This window comes from Procambarus clarkii, chromosome 16 (genome assembly GCF_040958095.1).
Source record: "Procambarus clarkii isolate CNS0578487 chromosome 16, FALCON_Pclarkii_2.0, whole genome shotgun sequence".
Taxonomy (NCBI): domain Eukaryota; kingdom Metazoa; phylum Arthropoda; class Malacostraca; order Decapoda; family Cambaridae; genus Procambarus; species Procambarus clarkii.
Genome location: NC_091165.1, coordinates 16,395,144 through 16,413,355, shown reverse-complemented (window position 1 = coordinate 16,413,355; position 18,212 = coordinate 16,395,144). Strand labels below are relative to the sequence as shown.

The window sequence follows — 18,212 nt, the reverse complement described above, 5'->3', positions numbered from 1 at the left end:
TGGAGAATGAGAGGTTGGAAATAGCCTCCTCTCCAAGCACCAGGTCTGGGGACTTGGAGGGAGCGAGGGAGGGAACCTCCACCTAACCCAGTCTGTCTCAGTGTTTGGAGGGAGGTTAGCCTTCACGTGACGTGTTCCTGGGAGGGAGGGGTCAAAGGGGAATGTTTTCACCGGTATTGGAACTGATCTGGTTCAGAGTCGTGTTGGAAATAGAGCCGACAATAACCCCTCACGTCAAGGAATCGTCGCTGTGTCCTGGAGACCTTCACAGCACGTCTGACTTTACGAAGCAACTTAGACTCGAGTTGAGGCTAAGTTGCCGGAGAGAATTTGTTGATTCCGTAACAAACTTTGTTGAGAGTTTTCACAGTTTTCGTGGGATCTTGGACAGTCGTCGTGTTCTGCTCTCACCTCTCACTTGGCCAGTTGTCGTGTTCTGCTCTCACCTCTCACTTGGACAGTCGTCGTGTTCTGCTCTCACCTCTCACTTGGACAGTCGTCGTGTTCTGCTCTCACCTCTCACTTGGACAGTCGTCGTGTTCTGCTCTCACCTCTCACTTGGACAGTCGTCGTGTTCTGCTCTCACCTCTCACTTGGACAGTCGTCGTGTTCTGCTCTCACCTCTCACTTGGACAGTCGTCGTGTTCTGCTCTCACCTCTCACTTGGCCAGTTGACGTGTTCTGCTCTCACCTCTCACTTGGCCAGTCGTCGTGTTCTGCTCTCACCTCTCACTTGGACAGTCGTCGTATTCTGCTCTCACCTCACCTCTCACCTGCTAATCTCCGAAAGTTCTTCACCGATTGCTTTGAAATTTTCACACAACGTTACATTCGCATCCGAGCAGGTTTGTATATACATACTATATAGATGTCACGTCTGTGACAGAAAAAATATGCTTTTTGTTTAAAACTGTGTTTTTCATGTGAGGGTAAATCTTTGAAACCTCTTTGCCGAGTGCTCTGAAATTTTGAAACAACGTTGCATTCCAATAGCCGCGTGTTTTTATATACCAACTATATACATGCCTCGCCTGTGACAGGGAAAAAAACATGTTTTTTTGAAAAACGGCATTATTTGTTGGACGTAAGAGCAACACACACTGTATTCTCTGAAAATTCTTCATCGATTGCTTTGAAATTTTTACATAACGTTCCAGTAGAATATGTGCGTGTTTTTATATACCTACTATATAGATGCGACACCTGTGACAGGTAAGAATATTTTTTTTTTTTAAACAGCCCCATCTGTTGCACATAATAGCAACACACGCTATACTAAATATGTTACAATTCCATTTCAATGTTTCCAATTGCATTGATAAATTGAATTTTCATAGATTTCTATTTATTTTAATTTTGATTTAATTATTTTGTGTGACATTGCTTTGGAAGTGAGCAGTGTTGCTTACCATACCTTTCTTTTCGTTAGTATAAGTATCGATGCCACACCTGTGACAAGTAAAAACATTTTTTTTTTTAAGAAACAGCACCATCTGTTGCACGAAGGAGCAACACACGCTATACTAAATATGTTATAATTCCATTTCCATGATTTTTATTGCATTAACAAATTGAATTTTCATAGATTTCGATTAATTTTCATTTTGATTTAATTATTTTGTGTGACATTGTGTTCGAATTGAGCTGGGTTGTTTACTATACTGTTCATTTCGTGAATATGAGTATAGATGCCACCCACCTGTGACAGGTAAAAATAATTTTTTTTTTTTTTTTTTTTTTTTTTTTTTTTTTAAACCGCGCCATCTGTTGCACGTAGGAGTAACACACACTATACTAAATGTGTTACGATTCCATTTCAATGTTTCCGATTTCATTGATAAACTGAATTTATATAGATTTTGATTTATTTTCATGTTGATTTAATTATTTTGTGTGACATTGCGTTGGAATTGAGCTGTGTTGTTTACCATACCGTTCATTCCATGAATATAGCTTATTTTTTCATTGTTTTTCATTTCGTTTTATTTTTAACTGATTTCCTTGTATATCTGTGATGGGAACATTAGATCATTTGATGTTCCCAGTATTCTGGTGGGAACATCAGATCATTTGGGAATGCATCGGACGAGGGAGTGGGGAATTCTGGGGAGGACGAGGGGATGGGACTGGGGAGGATGGTGGGGAGGAGGGGACAGGGGAAAGGGTAATGGTGGGGAGGAGGGGACAGGGGAAGGGGTAATGGTGGAGAGGAGGGGACAGGGGAAGGGGTAATAGTGAGGTGGAGAGGGGATGGAAGAGGATGGAAGGGGATGGTGGGGATGAGGGGGACGGGGGAATGGAGAAAGGTGGGGGAGGACAAGGGGACAGGTGAGTGGAGGGGGATGGTGGGGAGGACGAGGGGACGGGGGAGTGGGGGATGATGGGGAGGACAAAGGGACAGGGGAATGGTGGGGAGGACGAGGGGACGGGGAAGGGTGAATGGTGGGGGAGGACTTGGAGACAGGGGAAGGTTACTGTGGTTCAGCAACACAGATGTGTTGCTGAGGTTACCCACGTAGAGTGTCATGGGGCCAGAGGTTACCCACGTAGTGTCATGAGGCCAGAGGTTACCCACGTAGAGAGTCATGGGGCCAGAGGTTACCCACGTAGAGAGTCATGGGGCCAGAGGTTACCCACGTAGAGTGTCATGGGGCCAGAGGTTACCCACGTAGAGAGTCATGGGGCCAGAGGTTACCCACGTAGAGTGTCATGGGGCCAGAGGTTACCCACGTAGAGTGTCATGGGGCCAGAGGTTACCCACGTAGAGTGTCATGGGGCCAGAGGTTACCCACGTAGAGTGTCATGGGGCCAGAGGTTACCCACGTAGAGTGTCATGGGGCCAGAGGTTACCCACGTAGAGTGTCATGGGGCCAGAGGTTACCCACGTAGAGTGTCATGAAGGCCATAGGCTATATTATCACCAACATGACCGATGAACTTGCAATGGAACTTTTGCAAGAACTTAAAATTACCAGCACACACTCCCTGAAGTAACTGGCAAGACTTAACTAACACTTAAGAAGCTACTACCATAACTATCCAACAACTTAATCAACCTTCCGAAGAACTTAAAAAAGTATTGGCTAAACTACAAAAATTGTTCTTTCGGGAAAAATGAATAATTATATAATTTTGAAGGAAGCACGAGATCCACTTAAATTATTTTGAAAGAAGCAGACGTTCCATTAAGGAAGTTTCGAAGGAAAGTTCCGGATGAAAGTTTCGCTCCTTATTCAGCCTTCGGACACGGCCATATATCAGTACAGGGAAGGGAGAGGTACAGGGTAGGGAGAGGTACAGGGAAGGGAGAGGTACAGGGAAGGGAGAGGTACAGGGAAGGGAGAGGTACAGGGAAAGGAGAGGTACAGGGAAGGGAGAGGTACAGGGAAGGGAGAGGTACAGGGAAGGGAGAGGTACAGGGAAGGGAGAGGTACAGGGAAGGGAGAGGTACAGGGTAGGGAGAGGTACAGGGTAGGGAGAGGTACAGGGAAGGGAGAGGTACAGGGAAGGGGGAGGAAGGGAGGAGAGGGAGAGGTACAGGGAAGGGGGAGGAAGGGAGGAGAGGGAGAGGTACAGGGAAGGGAGAAGAAGGGAGGAGAGGGAGAGGTACAGGGAAGGGAGAGGTACAGGGAAGGGAGAGGTACAGGGAAGGGAGAGGAAGGGAGGAGAGGGAGAGGTACAGGGAAGGGAGAGGTACAGGGAAGGGAGAGGTACAGGGAAGGGAGAGGAAGGGAGGAGAGGGAGAGGTACAGGGAAGGGAGAGGTACAGGGAAGGGAGAGGTACAGGGAAGGGAGAGGTGCAGGGAAGGGAGAGGTACAGGGTAGGGAGAGGTACAGGGAAGGGAGAGGTACAGGGTAGGGAGAGGTACAGGAGAGAGGAAGAGAGGAGAGAGAGGAGAGAGAGGGAGAGAGAGAGAGAGGGAGAGAGAGAGAGAGAGAGAGAGAGAGAGAGAGAGAGAGAGAGAGAGAGAGAGAGAGAGAGAGAGAGAGAGAGAGAGAGAGAGAGAGAGAGAGAGAGAGAGGCCAGCTTACCTCCCACAAGGTATCTGGCCGGCAGCCAATTTCCTGGCCATACCCGGCCAGGCGGACTCTCCGGCCCTCAGCACGGGATACATTGTTATCTTAGGGCAGTGCCTCATCATGCTGAGGCAGCTTCATCATACCTCATGCTGAAGCAGCTTCATCATACCTCATGCTGAAGCAACTTCTTCATACCTCATGCTGAAGCAGCTTCATCATACCTCATGCTGAAGCAGCTTCATCATACCTCAATGCTGAAGCAGCTTCATCATACCTCAATGCTGAAGCAGCTTCATCATACCTCAATGCTGAAGCAGCTTCATCATACCTCAATGCTGAAGCAGCTTCATCATACCTCATGCTGAAGCAGCTTCATCATACCTCAATGCTGAAGCAGCTTCATCATACCTGGAGCGAACGATTTAGGAGGAAATACACAATAGAACCAGTGAGGAGTAGAGGTGCCAGGGGACACACCCAGAGAACACTGTATGAACACCAGGGGTCCACGCGCGGCTGTTCAACACCCTGCCAGCAACACCAGGGGTCCACCTGCGGCTGTTCAACACCCTGCCAGCAACACCAGGGGTCCACGAGCGGCTGTTCAACACCCTGCCAGCAACACCAGGGGTCCACGCGCGGCTGTTCAACACCCTGCCAGCAACACCAGGGGTCCACGCACGGCTGTTCAACACCCTGCCAGCAACACCAGGGGTCCACGAGCGGCTGTTCAACACCCTGCCAGCAACACCAGGGGTCCACGAGCGGCTGTTCAACACCCTGCAAGCAACACCAGGGGGTCCACGCGCGGCTGTTCAACACCCTGCCAGCAACACCAGGGGTCCACCTGCGGCTGTTCAACACCCTGCCAGCAACACCAGGGGTCCACGAGCGGCTGTTCAACACCCTGCCAGCAACACCAGGGGTCCACGTACGGCTGTTCAACACCTCTGCCAGCAACACCAGGGGCCCACCTGCGGCTGTTCAACACCCTGCCAGCAACACCAGGGGTCCACGAGCGGCTGTTCAACACCCTGCCAGCAACACCAGGGGTCCACGAGCGGCTGTTCAACACCCTGCCAGCAACACCAGGGGTCCACGCGCGGCTGTTCAACACCCTGCCAGCAAGCACAAGAAATTTTGCAGGAACAAAACTAAACTTCACTAGACTCTTGCCGAGTGGTAGTGGGTGGGTGCACCTGCGGCCCGCTCACAGCAACAGCCTGTTGGATCAAGTTACCACAAGCTACGTTTGGCCCTGAGGCCGGGCTTGGGGTGGAATAGAATAACTCTGGGAACCCACCCCAGGTATGATCCAGGTAAGCTGAGGCAGCGTCATGCCTAATGCCGAAGCGGCTTAAATAATTAGTTACCTATCACACACGCGCGTGCGATTAAGTGCTGAGTGAGCACAGTGAGGAAAATGCCTTCTGGGGGGAAGAGAGAGAGAGAGAGAGAGAGAGAGAGAGAGAGAGAGAGAGAGAGAGAGAGAGAGAGAGAGAGAGAGAGAGAGAGAGAGAGAGAGAGAGAGAAAAGACAAGCTGAGAAAGGTAGGAGACGTAAATATAAACAAGGACCGTGCACGTAAACAAGGACCGTGCACGTAAACAACGAACCGTGCACGTAAACAAGACCGTGCACGTAAACAAGGACCGTGCACGTAAACAAGAACCGTGCACGTAAACAACGAACCGTGCACGTAAACAAGGAACCGTGCACGTAAAGAAGACCGTGCACGTAAACAAGACCGTGCACGTAAACAACGCCACGGGCCAGACCAATCGTACCGTTCACGTTTTGTTGATTTCAGAGCAAATTCAATAATGCAAAAACTCTCAGACATTTGTGAGGGTCCCGGGTGCTGGGGGAGCGGGGGAGGGCAGGGGATAGCAGGAGGGAGCAGGGGAGAGCAGGAGGGAGCAGAAGATAGCAGGCGGGAGGAGGAAATAGCAGGAAAGAGCAGGAGATAGCAGGAGATAGCAGGAGATAGCAGGAGGGAGCAGGAGATAGCAGGAGGGGGCAGGAGATAGCTGGAGGGAGCAGAAGATAGCAGGCGGGAGGAGGAAATAGCAGGAAAGAGCAGGAGATAGCAGGAGATAGCAGGAGATAGCAGGAGGGAGCAGGAGATAGCAGGAGGGAGCAGGAGGGAGCAGGAGATAGCAGGAGGGAGCAGGAGATAGCAGGAGGGAGCAGGGGGAAGCGAAGAAGCAGGAAGGAGCAGGGGGAAGAAGGGAACATACAGCCACATGATGAGCGGCTGGACTCAAGGAAGCAGAAAGCCACTTTGTGAGTGTTTTGCTGGATAACACGTTCCCAGTGTCCCAGACGGTGGGACGGGGGCTCCCAGTGTCCCAGACGGTGGGACGGGGGCTCCCAGTGTCCCAGACGGTGGGACGGGAGCTCCCAGTGTCCCAGACGGCGGGACGGGAGCTCCCAGTGTCCCAGACGGTGGGACGGGGGCTCCCAGTGTCCCAGACGGCGGGACGGGGGCTCCCAGTGTCCCAGACGGTGGGACGGGGGCTCCCAGTGTCCCAGACGGCGGGACGGGTGCTCCCAGTGTCCCAGACGGTGGGACGGGGGCTCCCAGTGTCCCAGACGGCGGGACGGGAGCTCCCAGTGTCCCAGGCGGTGGGACGGGGGCTCCCAGTGTCCCAGACGGTGGGACGGGGGCTCCCAGTGTCCCAGACGGCGGGACGGGTGCTCCCAGTGTCCCAGACGGTGGGACGGGGGCTCCCAGTGTCCCAGACGGCGGGACGGGTGCTCCCAGTGTCCCAGACGGTGGGACGGGGGCTCCCAGTGTCCCAGACGGTGGGACGGGTGCTCCCAGTGTCCCAGACGGTGGGACGGGGGCTCCCAGTGTCCCAGACGGCGGGACGGGTGCTCCCAGTGTCCCAGACGGTGGGACGGGGGCTCCCAGTGTCCCAGACGGCGGGACGGGAGCTCCCAGTGTCCCAGACGGTGGGACGGGCGCTCCCAGTGTCCCAGACGGTGGGACGGGTGCTCCCAGTGTCCCAGACGGCGGGACGGGAGCTCCCAGTGTCCCAGACGGTGGGACGGGTGCTCCCAGTGTCCCAGACGGTGGGACGGGTGCTCCCAGTGTCCCAGACGGTGGGACGGGGGCTCCCAGTGTCCCAGACGGCGGGACGGGTGCTCCCAGTGTCCCAGACGGTGGGACGGGGGCTCCCAGTGTCCCAGACGGCGGGACGGGAGCTCCCAGTGTCCCAGACGGTGGGACGGGTGCTCCCAGTGTCCCAGACGGTGGGACGGGTGCTCCCAGTGTCCCAGACGGCGGGACGGGAGCTCCCAGTGTCCCAGACGGTGGGACGGGTGCTCCCAGTGTCCCAGACGGTGGGACGGGTGCTCCCAGTGTCTCAGACGGCGGGACGGGAGCTCCCAGTGTCCCAGACGGTGGGACGGGCGCTCCCAGTGTCCCAGACGGTGGGACGGGCGCTCCCAGTGTCCCAGACGGCGGGACGGGCGCTCCCAGTGTCCCAGACGGCGGGACGGACGCTCCCAGTGTCCCAGACGGCGGGACGGGCGCTCCCAGTGTCCCAGACGGCGGGACGGGTGCTCCCAGTGTCCCAGACGGTGGGACGGGAGCTCCCAGTGTCCCAGACGGTGGGACGGGCGCTCCCAGTGTCCCAGACGGCGGGACGGGCGCTCCCAGTGTCCCAGACGGCGGGACGGACGCTCCCAGTGTTTATGCATGGGTCGCTTCAGTAAGATTTTGCCCCATGTGTTTAACAACTTCTGCTGTAAGTTGAAATCTTGTTGGGTTTGTAACTGTGCACTGTGTTCCAGTGGTCTGTTGGGCAATTCTCCACAGGGCTCACAAGTGTTCAGTGGGTGGGGAGCATAGTGGGTGGTGTGTGTAGTGGGTGGTGGGTGTACTGTGGGTGGGGAGCATTTATAATGGGTGGGTGTACAGTGGGTGGGGAGCATATAATGGGTGGATGTACAGTGGGTGGGGAGCATATATAATGGGTGGGTGTACAGTGGGTGGGGGAGCATAGTGGGTGGGTGAACAAAGAGAACAAAGTAACAGTAGAACAGAACCCGGACTCATCCAACGACCAACAGGTCAGACGCAAGCGCTCAAGAGATAATTACGTTGTTCAATATGTTGCTACCTTGCTACTCAGCTGGAGATTACCAGCGGGAACACACCCAACAGTGCCGGTGGGACCAGACACAACCCGCAGCATCTGCACAAAGATGGAGACGACCAGAGACATGTAAGGCAGTCAGCGTGTGGGTGTACTCACTCACTTGTGCCTGCGGGGGTTGAGCTCTGGCTCTTTGGTCCCGCTTGGTGTGGTGCTTGTACTGTACAGGGAAGTGATGAACGAGGTGAACATCATAGCGTAGGGCAGAGTCGTGTGTGGAGGGGGTCGTCTGTTCCTGTCACCTAACATCATTTTTATTTTTGTCTAAAGGAACATATAATATAGTTAGGATCTCTCTTTAAATTAAATAAAAAAAATCAATTTAAGATGGTCCTTTTGTGTTAATGACAGCCACCGTACATACTAGTGGGCTGACTGTCACCATGTTATAAGTGTCCCTCTGGTCATGTTGACTAGTGTCTCGACATGGAAGTTTTTCCTCCGTGAGTGTAATGTCCTTCAATTATCAGTGAAAATATTATTATTACCTAAATGTCCAGAGCACACTTTAACATTCTTACCCCCCCCCCCTCCCGTCTATTGTGAAACTAAGTGGTTGAGAGTTTCTGGGGCTGTAAGGGCCACTACCCTCCGCCCTAAGCGGTCCCTGTAACGGGCGTACACACAACCAACAGGGTCATTAAGGGTTATTTTCCCACATCTCATTCCCAGTTCCCTGAATCCAGATATTAAAATGCGAATTAAATTAGAGCCGAGACAGTTTAACTTTGCTTAGGCAAAAATTTAATAGTTATTGTAGTGCAGGTGGGCGGGGAGCGTAGCAGGTGGGCGGGGAGCGTAGCAGGTGGGTGGGGAGCGTAGCAGGTGGGCGGGGAGCGTAGCAGGTGGGCGGGGAGCGTAGCAGGTGGGCGGGGAGCGTAGCAGGTGGGTGGGGAGCGTAGCAGGTGGGCGGGGAGCGTAGCAGGTGGGCGGGGAGCGTAGCAGGTGGGCGGGGAGCGTAGCAGGTGGGCGGGGAGCGTAGCAGGTGGGCGGGGAGCGTAGCAGGTGGGCGGGGAGCGTAGCAGGTGGGCGGGGAGCGTAGCAGGTGGGCGGGGAGCGTAGCAGGTGGGCGGGGAGCGTAGCAGGTGGGCGGGGAGCGTAGCAGGTGGGTGGGGAGCGTAGCAGGTGGGTGAGGAGCGTAGCAGGTGGGTGGGGAGCGTAGCAGGTGGGCGGGGAGCGTAGCAGGTGGGTGAGGAGCGTAGCAGGTGGGGAGTGGGAATAGGTTAAAAATTAACTATTCAAATTAACTATAACAGATCTCTCACCCTGTCCATGGAGGACAGCAGAAAATGTATATATGTTGGTTAGCATTGTAAATGTGTGGCCACATCTGTGGTAGAAAAAACTCTCTCTCTTGATGGTGTGTGTGTACAAGTGATGGTCGGGGGTGGCCAGGACATGGGCCCCACCCTTCTCCTCCCTCTCACGGCTCCTACTGATTTTCTCAATGATAGAGTAGATCATTGATAGAGTCTTGACTGTGCAATGACAGGTGTCTTGAAAAAGAAGATGACGTCTTGTGTATATACTGAGATCTTTGGGGCTGACATTCGTCTCTTTCAAGACGTTCCGCATGTTGTCGCGAGACTTCTTCACGAGCAAGACGGCCATCTTCATGCTGTTATAGTCAATGTTGAGCTGCATCTTGTGTGTGTCTTGGTATGAAGTCTTATTTTTATCATTTTCTTCAAGACTCTTTCCTCTGTTTCCTTTCCTTGTGAACTGTTGAACACAAGATCTAGTAGTAGATGTTCACAGGTGGAACAGGTTCAGTAGTACTGACCTGTTTATCGGTGGTGGCACATGGCGGTTCACCTACCTGTTGATGACCTACCATATATATACACTAGAGTATTTGTTATTAACGAGGGTCTGCTCTTACTCCTTAGTGTTCCTTGTCAACCTCAACCCGTATTCTTCCCCCACCCTTCCCCCCCCTAGTTTGACCTACGAGTGCCGCATCATTCTTACCACTCACCTGAGTCTCGTAGTGTCTAACCCATAATTGTCCCTGTACCTAACCCTATAATTGTCCCTGTACCTAACCCTATAATTGTCCCTGTACCTAACCCTATAATTATCCCTGTACCTAACCCATAATTGTCCCTGTACCTAACCCTATAATTGTCCCTGTACCTAACCAATAATTGTCCCTGTACCTAACCCTATAATTGTCCCTGTACCTAACCCTATAATTGTCCCTGTACCTAACCCATAATTGTCCCTGTACCTAACCCATAATTGTCCCTGTACCTAACCCATAATTGTCCCTGTACCTAACCCATAATTGTCCCTGTACCTAACCCATAATTGTCCCTGTACCTAACCCATAATTGTCCCTGTACCTAACCCATAATTGTCCCTGTACCTAACCCTATAATTGTCCCTGTACCTAACCAATAATTGTCCCTGTACCTAACCCTATAATTGTCCCTGTACCTAACCCATAATTGTCCCTGTACCTAACCCTATAATTATCCCTGTACCTAACCCATAATTGTCCCTGTACCTAACCCATAATTGTCCCTGTACCTAACCCATAATTGTCCCTGTACCTAACCCTATAATTATCCCTGTACCTAACCCTATAATTGTCCCTGTACATAACCCTATAATTGTCCCTGTACCTAACCCATAATTGTCCCTATACCTAACCCTATAATTGTCCCTGTACCTAACCCACAATTGTCACTGTACCTAAGCCATAATTGCCTCTCAGTGCTTCCCAACATATCTCTTTTTTTTCTGCAGTGGATCGACCCAACTGTGATGGCCAAGATCAGGGCTGTTGGCACCACTGTCATCTTCTTCGGTCCACGCCAGCGACCTCGCCACCACGACGCCGCCCTCCACAAGCCCTCCAGGAGTACGCCCAGCGGACTTCAGGCTTCCAGGAGCGGACTCCAGGCTTCCAGGAGCGGACTCCAGGCTTCCAAAAACAGTCCTCCTGAATCAGGAGTTTCCGGCGCTGGACTTTGCCCAAATCTCTGCAACCCTTCTACACTTACATTGTATGTATAGTATACATATATGTGTGTGTGTGTGTGTGTGTGTGTGTGTGTGTGTGTGTGTGTGTGTGTGTGTGTGTGTGTGTGTGTGTGTGTCAGCAGGTTTTCATTTAGACATGTTTCAATGAATATGACTACATATCCCGAGTTAATTATCTTCTTGTTTAGGGCTTCTATCCCTATAACTAGTGCTCTTGCATCTTGGTTGAGTTGAAAAAGGATTTCTCCAAACGTCAAATTTATTCCAAGTTGACAAAAAGAAGAGAGGCATGACGTCGACCAAGCTCACGGGGCCTTTAACCTGTCACCTTCAATCAGGTGCCCCTAGAATCGCCTGAGAGAAGCCCATGACACCACCCTAACACGAGAAATGCTGAATTAAAGCAAATTGCATATTAGATAAAGGCCAAGAAGTAAGGAGATTACAAATTCTTGAAGCAATGCACATAACAGCAGAATACCCCGCCATGAACACAGATAGAAATGTTCACTCTTCCCCACCATGAGAGTGAGAGCACCCTCCCCACCATGAGAGTGAGAGCACTCTCCCCACCATGAGAGTGAGAGCACCCTCCCCACCATGAGAGTGAGAGCACTCTCCTCACCATGAGAGTGAGAGCACTCTCCCCACCGTGAGAGTGAGAGCACTTTCCCCACTGTGAGAGTGAGAGCACTCTCCCCACCGTGAGAGTGAGAGCACTCTCCCCACCGTGAGAGTGAGAGCATTCTCCCCACCGTGAGAGTGAGAGCACTTTCCCCACCGTGAGAGTGAGAGCACTCTCCCCACCGTGAGAGTGAGAGCACTCTCCCCACCGTGAGAGTGAGAGCACTCTCCCCACCATGAGAGTGAGAGCACTCTCCCCACCATGAGAGTGAGAGCACTCTCCCCACCATGAGAGTGAGAGCACTCTCCCCACCATGAGAGTGAGACCACCCTCCCCACCATGAGAGTGAGACCACTCACCCCACCATGAGAGTGAGAGCACTCTCCTCACCATGAGAGTGAGAGCACTCTCCTCACCATGAGAGTGAGACCACTCTCCCCACCGTGAGAGTGAGAGCACTCTCCGCACCATGAGAGTGAGAGCACTCACTCCACCATGAGAGTGAGAGCACTCTCCCCACCATGAGAGTGAGAGCACCCTCCCCACCATGAGAGTGAGAGCACTCACTCCACCATGAGAGTGAGAGCACTCTCCCCACCGTGAAAGTGAGAGCACTCTCCCCACCGTGAGAGTGAGAGCACTCTCCCCACCGTGAGAGTGAGAGCACTCTCCCCACCGTGAGAGTGAGAGCACTCTCCCCACCGTGAGAGTGAGAGCACTCTCCCCACCATGAGAGTGAGAGCACTCTCCCCACCATGAGAGTGAGAGCACTCACCCCACCATGAGAGTGAGAGCACCCTCCCCACCATGAGAGTGAGAGCACCCTCTCCACCATGAGAGTGAGAGCACTCACTCCACCATGAGAGTGAGAGCACTCTCTCCACCATGAGAGTGAGAGCACTCTCTCCACAATGAGAGTGAGAGCACCCTCCCCACCATGAGAGTGAGAGCACCCTCTCCACCATGAGAGTGAGAGCACTCACTCCACCATGAGAGTGAGAGCACTCTCTCCACCATGAGAGTGAGAGCACTCACTCCACCATGAGAGTGAGAGCACTCTCTCCACCATGAGAGTGAGAGCACTCTCTCCACCGTGAGAGTGAGAGCACTCACTCCACCATGAGAGTGAGAGCACTCACTCCACCATGAGAGTGAGAACACTCTCTCCACCGTGAGAGTGAGAGCACTCACTCCACCATGAGAGTGAGAACACTCACTCCACCGTGAGAGTGAGAGCACTCACTCCACCATGAGAGTGAGAACACTCTCTCCACCGTGAGAGTGAGAGCACTCACTCCACCATGAGAGTGAGAGCACTCACTCCACCATGAGAGTGTGAACACTCTCTCCACCGTGAGAGTGAGAGCACTCACTCCACCATGAGAGTGAGAACACTCACTCCACCATGAGAGTGAGAACACTCTCTCCACCGTGAGAGTGAGAGCACTCACTCCACCATGAGAGTGAGAGCACTCACTCCACCGTGAGAGTGAGAACACTCTCTCCACCGTGAGAGTGAGAGCACTCTCTCCACCGTGAGAGTGAGAGCACTCTCTCCACCGTGAGAGTGAGAGCACTCACTCCACCATGAGAATGGGGAATCCAAAGTATAATTCGTAATAATAGTCATTATTTATTATTTAAATTTCATTATTCAATTGATCCCTGAAAGTCAATCACGGGTCAAAAAGTCAATTTTTTTGACCCTTGAAAGACTCGAACCCGGTGAAGCCAGGGTCTCCATGCCTCCGGCAGTCCAGTGCTCTAACCTCTCAGCCAGCGACTGTCAAAGAGAGTCCGGTGCATGTACGCCTTCCCAACACTTTAAGCCAGTCGTTGGCTGAGTAGTTTCAACACTCGACTGCTGGGGGGCATGGTCAGGCCAGGTTTGAACCCTTCCAGGGGCCAAGAGTATTCGAATCTCTATGTACAAATTTGAGAGAGAGAGAGAGAGAGAGAGAGAGAGAGAGAGAGAGAGAGAGAGAGAGAGAGAGAGAGAGAGAGAGAGAGAGAGAGAGAGAGAGAGAGAGAATGGGATGAGGAAGCAGGAAAAGAGAATATGATAAGAGTAAAAGGGTGGCACTGGTGGCAGTGGTGGCAGTGGTGGCACGGGTGGCACGGGTGACACGGGAGGCACGGGTGACACTGGTGGCACGGGTGACACTGGTGGCAGTGGTGACACTGGTGACACGGGTGGCACGGATGACACTGACACGGGTGGCACGGGTGACACTGGTGACACGGGTGGCACGGGTGACACTGGTGACACGGGTGGCACGGGTGACACGGGTGACACTGGTGGCACGGGTGACACTTGTGGCACGGGTGACACGTGTGGCACGGGTGACAATGGTGGCACGGGTGACACAGGTGGCACGGGTGACACGGGTGGCACGGGTGACACTGGTGGCACTGGTGGCAGTGGTGGCACGGGTGACACTGGTGACACGGGTGACACTGGTGGCACGGGTGACACTGGAGGCACGGGTGACACGGGTGACACTGGTGGCACGGGTGACACTGGTGGCAGTGGTGACACTGGTGACACGGGTGGCACGGATGACACTGGTGACACGGGTGGCACGGGTGACACTGGTGACACGGGTGGCACGGGTGACACTGGTGACACGGGTGGCACGGGTGACACGGGTGACACTGGTGACACGGGTGACACTGGTGGCACGGGTGGCACGGGTGACACGGGTGGCACGGGTGACACTGGTGGCACGGGTGACACGGGTGGCACGGGTGACACTGGTGGCACGAGTGACACTGGTGGCACGGGTGACACTGGTGGCATGGGTGACACTGGTGGCATGAGTGACACTGGTGGCACGGGTGACACTGGTGACACGAGTGACACTGGTGGCACGGGTGACACTGGTGACACGAGTGGCACGGGTGGCACTGGTGACACGGGTGGCACGGGTGGCACTGGTGGCAGTGGTGACAAGGGTGGCACGGGTGACACGGGTGGCACGGGTGACACTGGTGACACTGGTAATACGGGTGGCATGGGTGACACTGGTGGCACGGGTGACACTAGAGGCACGGGTGACACTGGTGGCACGGGTGACACGGGTGGCACGGGTGGCACGGGTGACACGGGTGGCACGGGTGACACGGCTGGCCCGGGTGGCACGGGTGGCCCGGGTAGCCCGGGTGGCTCGGGTGGCCCGGGTGACACTGGTGGCACGGGTGGTGCTGGTGGCACAGGTGGCACGGGTGACACTGGTGACACGGGTGGCCCGGGTGACACTGGTGGCACGGGTGACACTGGTGGCGCTGGTGGCACGGGTGGCCCGGGTGACACGGGTGGCGGTGGTGGCACGGGTGACACGGGTGACACTGGTGGCGCGGGTGGCACGGGTGGCGCGGGTGGCACGGGTGGCGCGGGTGGCACGGGTGGCACGGGTGGCACTGGTGGCAGTGGTGGCACGGGTGACACCTGTGGCACGGGTGACATGGGTGACACGGGTGACACTGGTGGCAGTGGTGACACTGGTGACACGGGTGGCACGGGTGGCACGGGTGACACTGGTGATACGGGTGGCACGGGTGACACGGGTGGCATGGGTGACACTGGTGGCACGGGTGACATGGGTGGCCCGGGTGGCACGGGTGACACTGGTGATACGGGTGGCACGGGTGACACGGGTGGCACAGGTGACACTGGTGGCACGGGTGGCACGGGTGGCCCGGGTGGCACGGGTGACACTGGTAGCGCGGGTGACACGGGTGACACTGGTGGCGCGGGTGGCACGGGTGACACTGGTGGCGCTGGTGGCACGGGTGACATTGGTGGCACGGGTGGCACGGGTGACACTGGTGGCGCTGGTGGCACGGGTGGCCCGGGTGACACGGGTGGCGCTGGTGGCACGGGTGACACGGGTGACACTGGTGGCACGGGTGACACGGGTGACACTGGTGACACGGGTGACACTGGTGGCGCGGGTGACACGGGTGACACTGGTGGCGCGGGTGGCACGGGTGGCAGTGGTGGCACGGGTGACACGGGTGACACTGATGGCACGGGTGAAATGGGTGACACTGGTGGCGCGGGTGACCCGGGTGACACTGGTGGCGCTGGTGGCACGGGTGGCACTGGTGGCGCTGGTGTCAGTGGTGGCACGGGTGGCACGGGTGGCACTGGTAGCACGGGTGGCACTGGTAGCACGGGTGACACTGGTGGCACGGGTGACACGGGTGGCACTTGTGACACTGGTGGCACGGGTGACACTGGTGGCACGGGTGGCATGGGTGACACTGGTGACACGGGTGACACTGGTGATACGGGTGACACTGGTGGCACTGGTGGCACGGGTGGCGCTGGTGACATTGGTGACACTGGTGGCACGGGTGGCACGGGTGGCACGGGTGACACGGGTGACACTGGTGGCACGGGTGACACTGGTGGCCCGGGTGACACGGGTGGCACGGGTGACACGGGTGGCACGGGTGACACGGGTGGCACGGGTGACACGGGTGGCACGGGTGGCGTGAGTGTAGAGCCTCAAGACACCAGACACAACAACTATGGATAAGCCGAGAGTATCAGTGAAGGAGCCGGAGCGCGGGAGACCCGCAGGTGCTGCCGGCCTATACGGAGACAGTATTTAATACAGTGGAAAAAATAAGAGGAGAATGTGGAGAATTTGCTAGGTGTGAAATTCTGGTAATATGTCGGAAGATTAACCCAAAAAAGTAATTATAGGGCTTAATGTACAGGGGAACGTAGCGAGTGTGAGAATTATACACGCAGGAGTTTATTTCGTACATTGGGTGAAGTGTACGGGAAGATAGATATCGGAAAAACGTACATTTTTATCAAATTTATCAGTAACATACCGAGTGGGTTCCGTGATGGAAGGGGACATGCCGACAGGATACTTATACTCAGCGAATTTGTGAAGATATATATTAAAAAGACAGCAAGGCGGACAAGGCAATTAAGAACTTAACTACACACAACAATGTAAACAGAGGGACCTGAAGAATGATGAGCACAGAGTTAGCAGAACCCTGTTAAATGCTGGAAAATGTGTGTATGTAGAGGGCACTGTATGTAAGGGTGAACTGTGCAGCGAGTGACTGGTCTGATGTTAATGTTGGTGAACATCACGGCTGTGTAAGTTGTCCTATGGTAAACCTCTAGTTCTCACAGTGATCTAGAGCTATGTTGAACAGTTCAGTACGATACAGTGTGAGAGACCACTAATTGGAGGAATTCTGGAGTAAAAGTTATGGTGGAGGCGAGAGATGGGAATTTGATGTTTTTAAGTTAGCGTGACTGGTGAGAAGTCAGCATAGAAGATAATAATCCCACAGCAGCGCAATTACAACAAATATAGTTAATGTGATTTCCGACAGAGGGCCTGTGGCGGCGCCGAGAATTGTAGGTGTGGTGAGGAAGCGCACCACCACCACCGCCAGCACCACCACCAGCAGCACCACCAGCAGCACCACCAACACCACAGCCACGCCAGCAACTACTGACGCAGCTGGAGATAACCCTCCCTGCAGGTGAGGCTTCTGCAGCTTCATCAACACATTACAAAAATGTTCTTGTGAGATAACCCCAAAACATTTAGTACAAAACAAACAGAAAAGAAACTTTGATGAAGTCTATGAACTATATTTCCACTTATTTGTATTAAACATTTTTATGCTTACGATTCACTTAATAAAATACTATACTTTACTATAATTTACATACGGATAAAAATCTAAGAAATCTGAACTAAAAGAATGTCTGTTTGTCTGTGTGTGTGTTCAAAGTTGGACGGACGCTTGAGTCTACCCTCACCCAAATTGGCAGTGTGAATGGTCTGTGGTACGGGTCGGACATAGGCTCGTCGGGGAAGGCCACAGTTAAATGCTTTAAGAAATATCAGTGTGTAATTCCCTACCACCACTTGCGATTTTCATGAGTTTGAAATTAAATCTGGAAAGTGATTTCCGTAGAGTTTATCACATGCTCGAAAATGATGAACTGCATACATTTGGGTTAGTGATGAAAATTAGGGGTGAGAGAAAGAGCGGGAAGAGAAAGAGGGGGAAGAGAAAGAGGGAGAAGAGAGAGAGGGAGAAGAGAGAGGGGGAGAAGAGAGAGGGGGGGAGAGAGGGGGGAGAGAGGGGAGAGAGAGAGGAGAGAGGGGGGGAGAGAGAGAGGGGGAAAAGAGAGAGGGGAGGGAAGAGAAAGGAGAGAGTGAGGAGAGAGGAGAGGAGAGGAGAGGAGAGAGAGGAGGGGAGAGAGAGAGGAGGGAAGAGAGAGAGAAGAGGGAAGAGAGAGAGAAGAGGGAAGAGAGAGAGAAAAGGGAAAGAGAGGGGAGAGAATGGGTGTTTGAGAGAGAGAGAGAGAAACAGACAGACCAGACAGACCCGGGCAACGCCGGGACCCAATCCCAGTTAAC

The 18,212-nt window shown here is 53.8% G+C and overlaps 2 protein-coding genes across 2 annotated transcripts in view; one reads left to right on the top strand and one right to left on the bottom strand.

Moving 5' to 3' along the window:
• Nucleotides 1–18,212, bottom strand: part of MCU (mitochondrial calcium uniporter) — a 417,353-nt gene that overhangs the window by 294,128 nt on the left and 105,013 nt on the right. The window lies entirely within an intron of this gene.
• The window catches only part of LOC123748382 (serine-rich adhesin for platelets), an 80,020-nt gene that overhangs the window by 61,168 nt on the left and 640 nt on the right, over nucleotides 1–18,212 (top strand). The window contains exons 8-9 of the mRNA XM_069325285.1: nucleotides 10,938–11,197; nucleotides 17,170–17,322. Of these exons, the coding sequence (XP_069181386.1) occupies nucleotides 10,938–11,197; nucleotides 17,170–17,322 (413 nt within the window). The remainder of the gene's footprint in view (nucleotides 1–10,937; nucleotides 11,198–17,169; nucleotides 17,323–18,212) is intronic.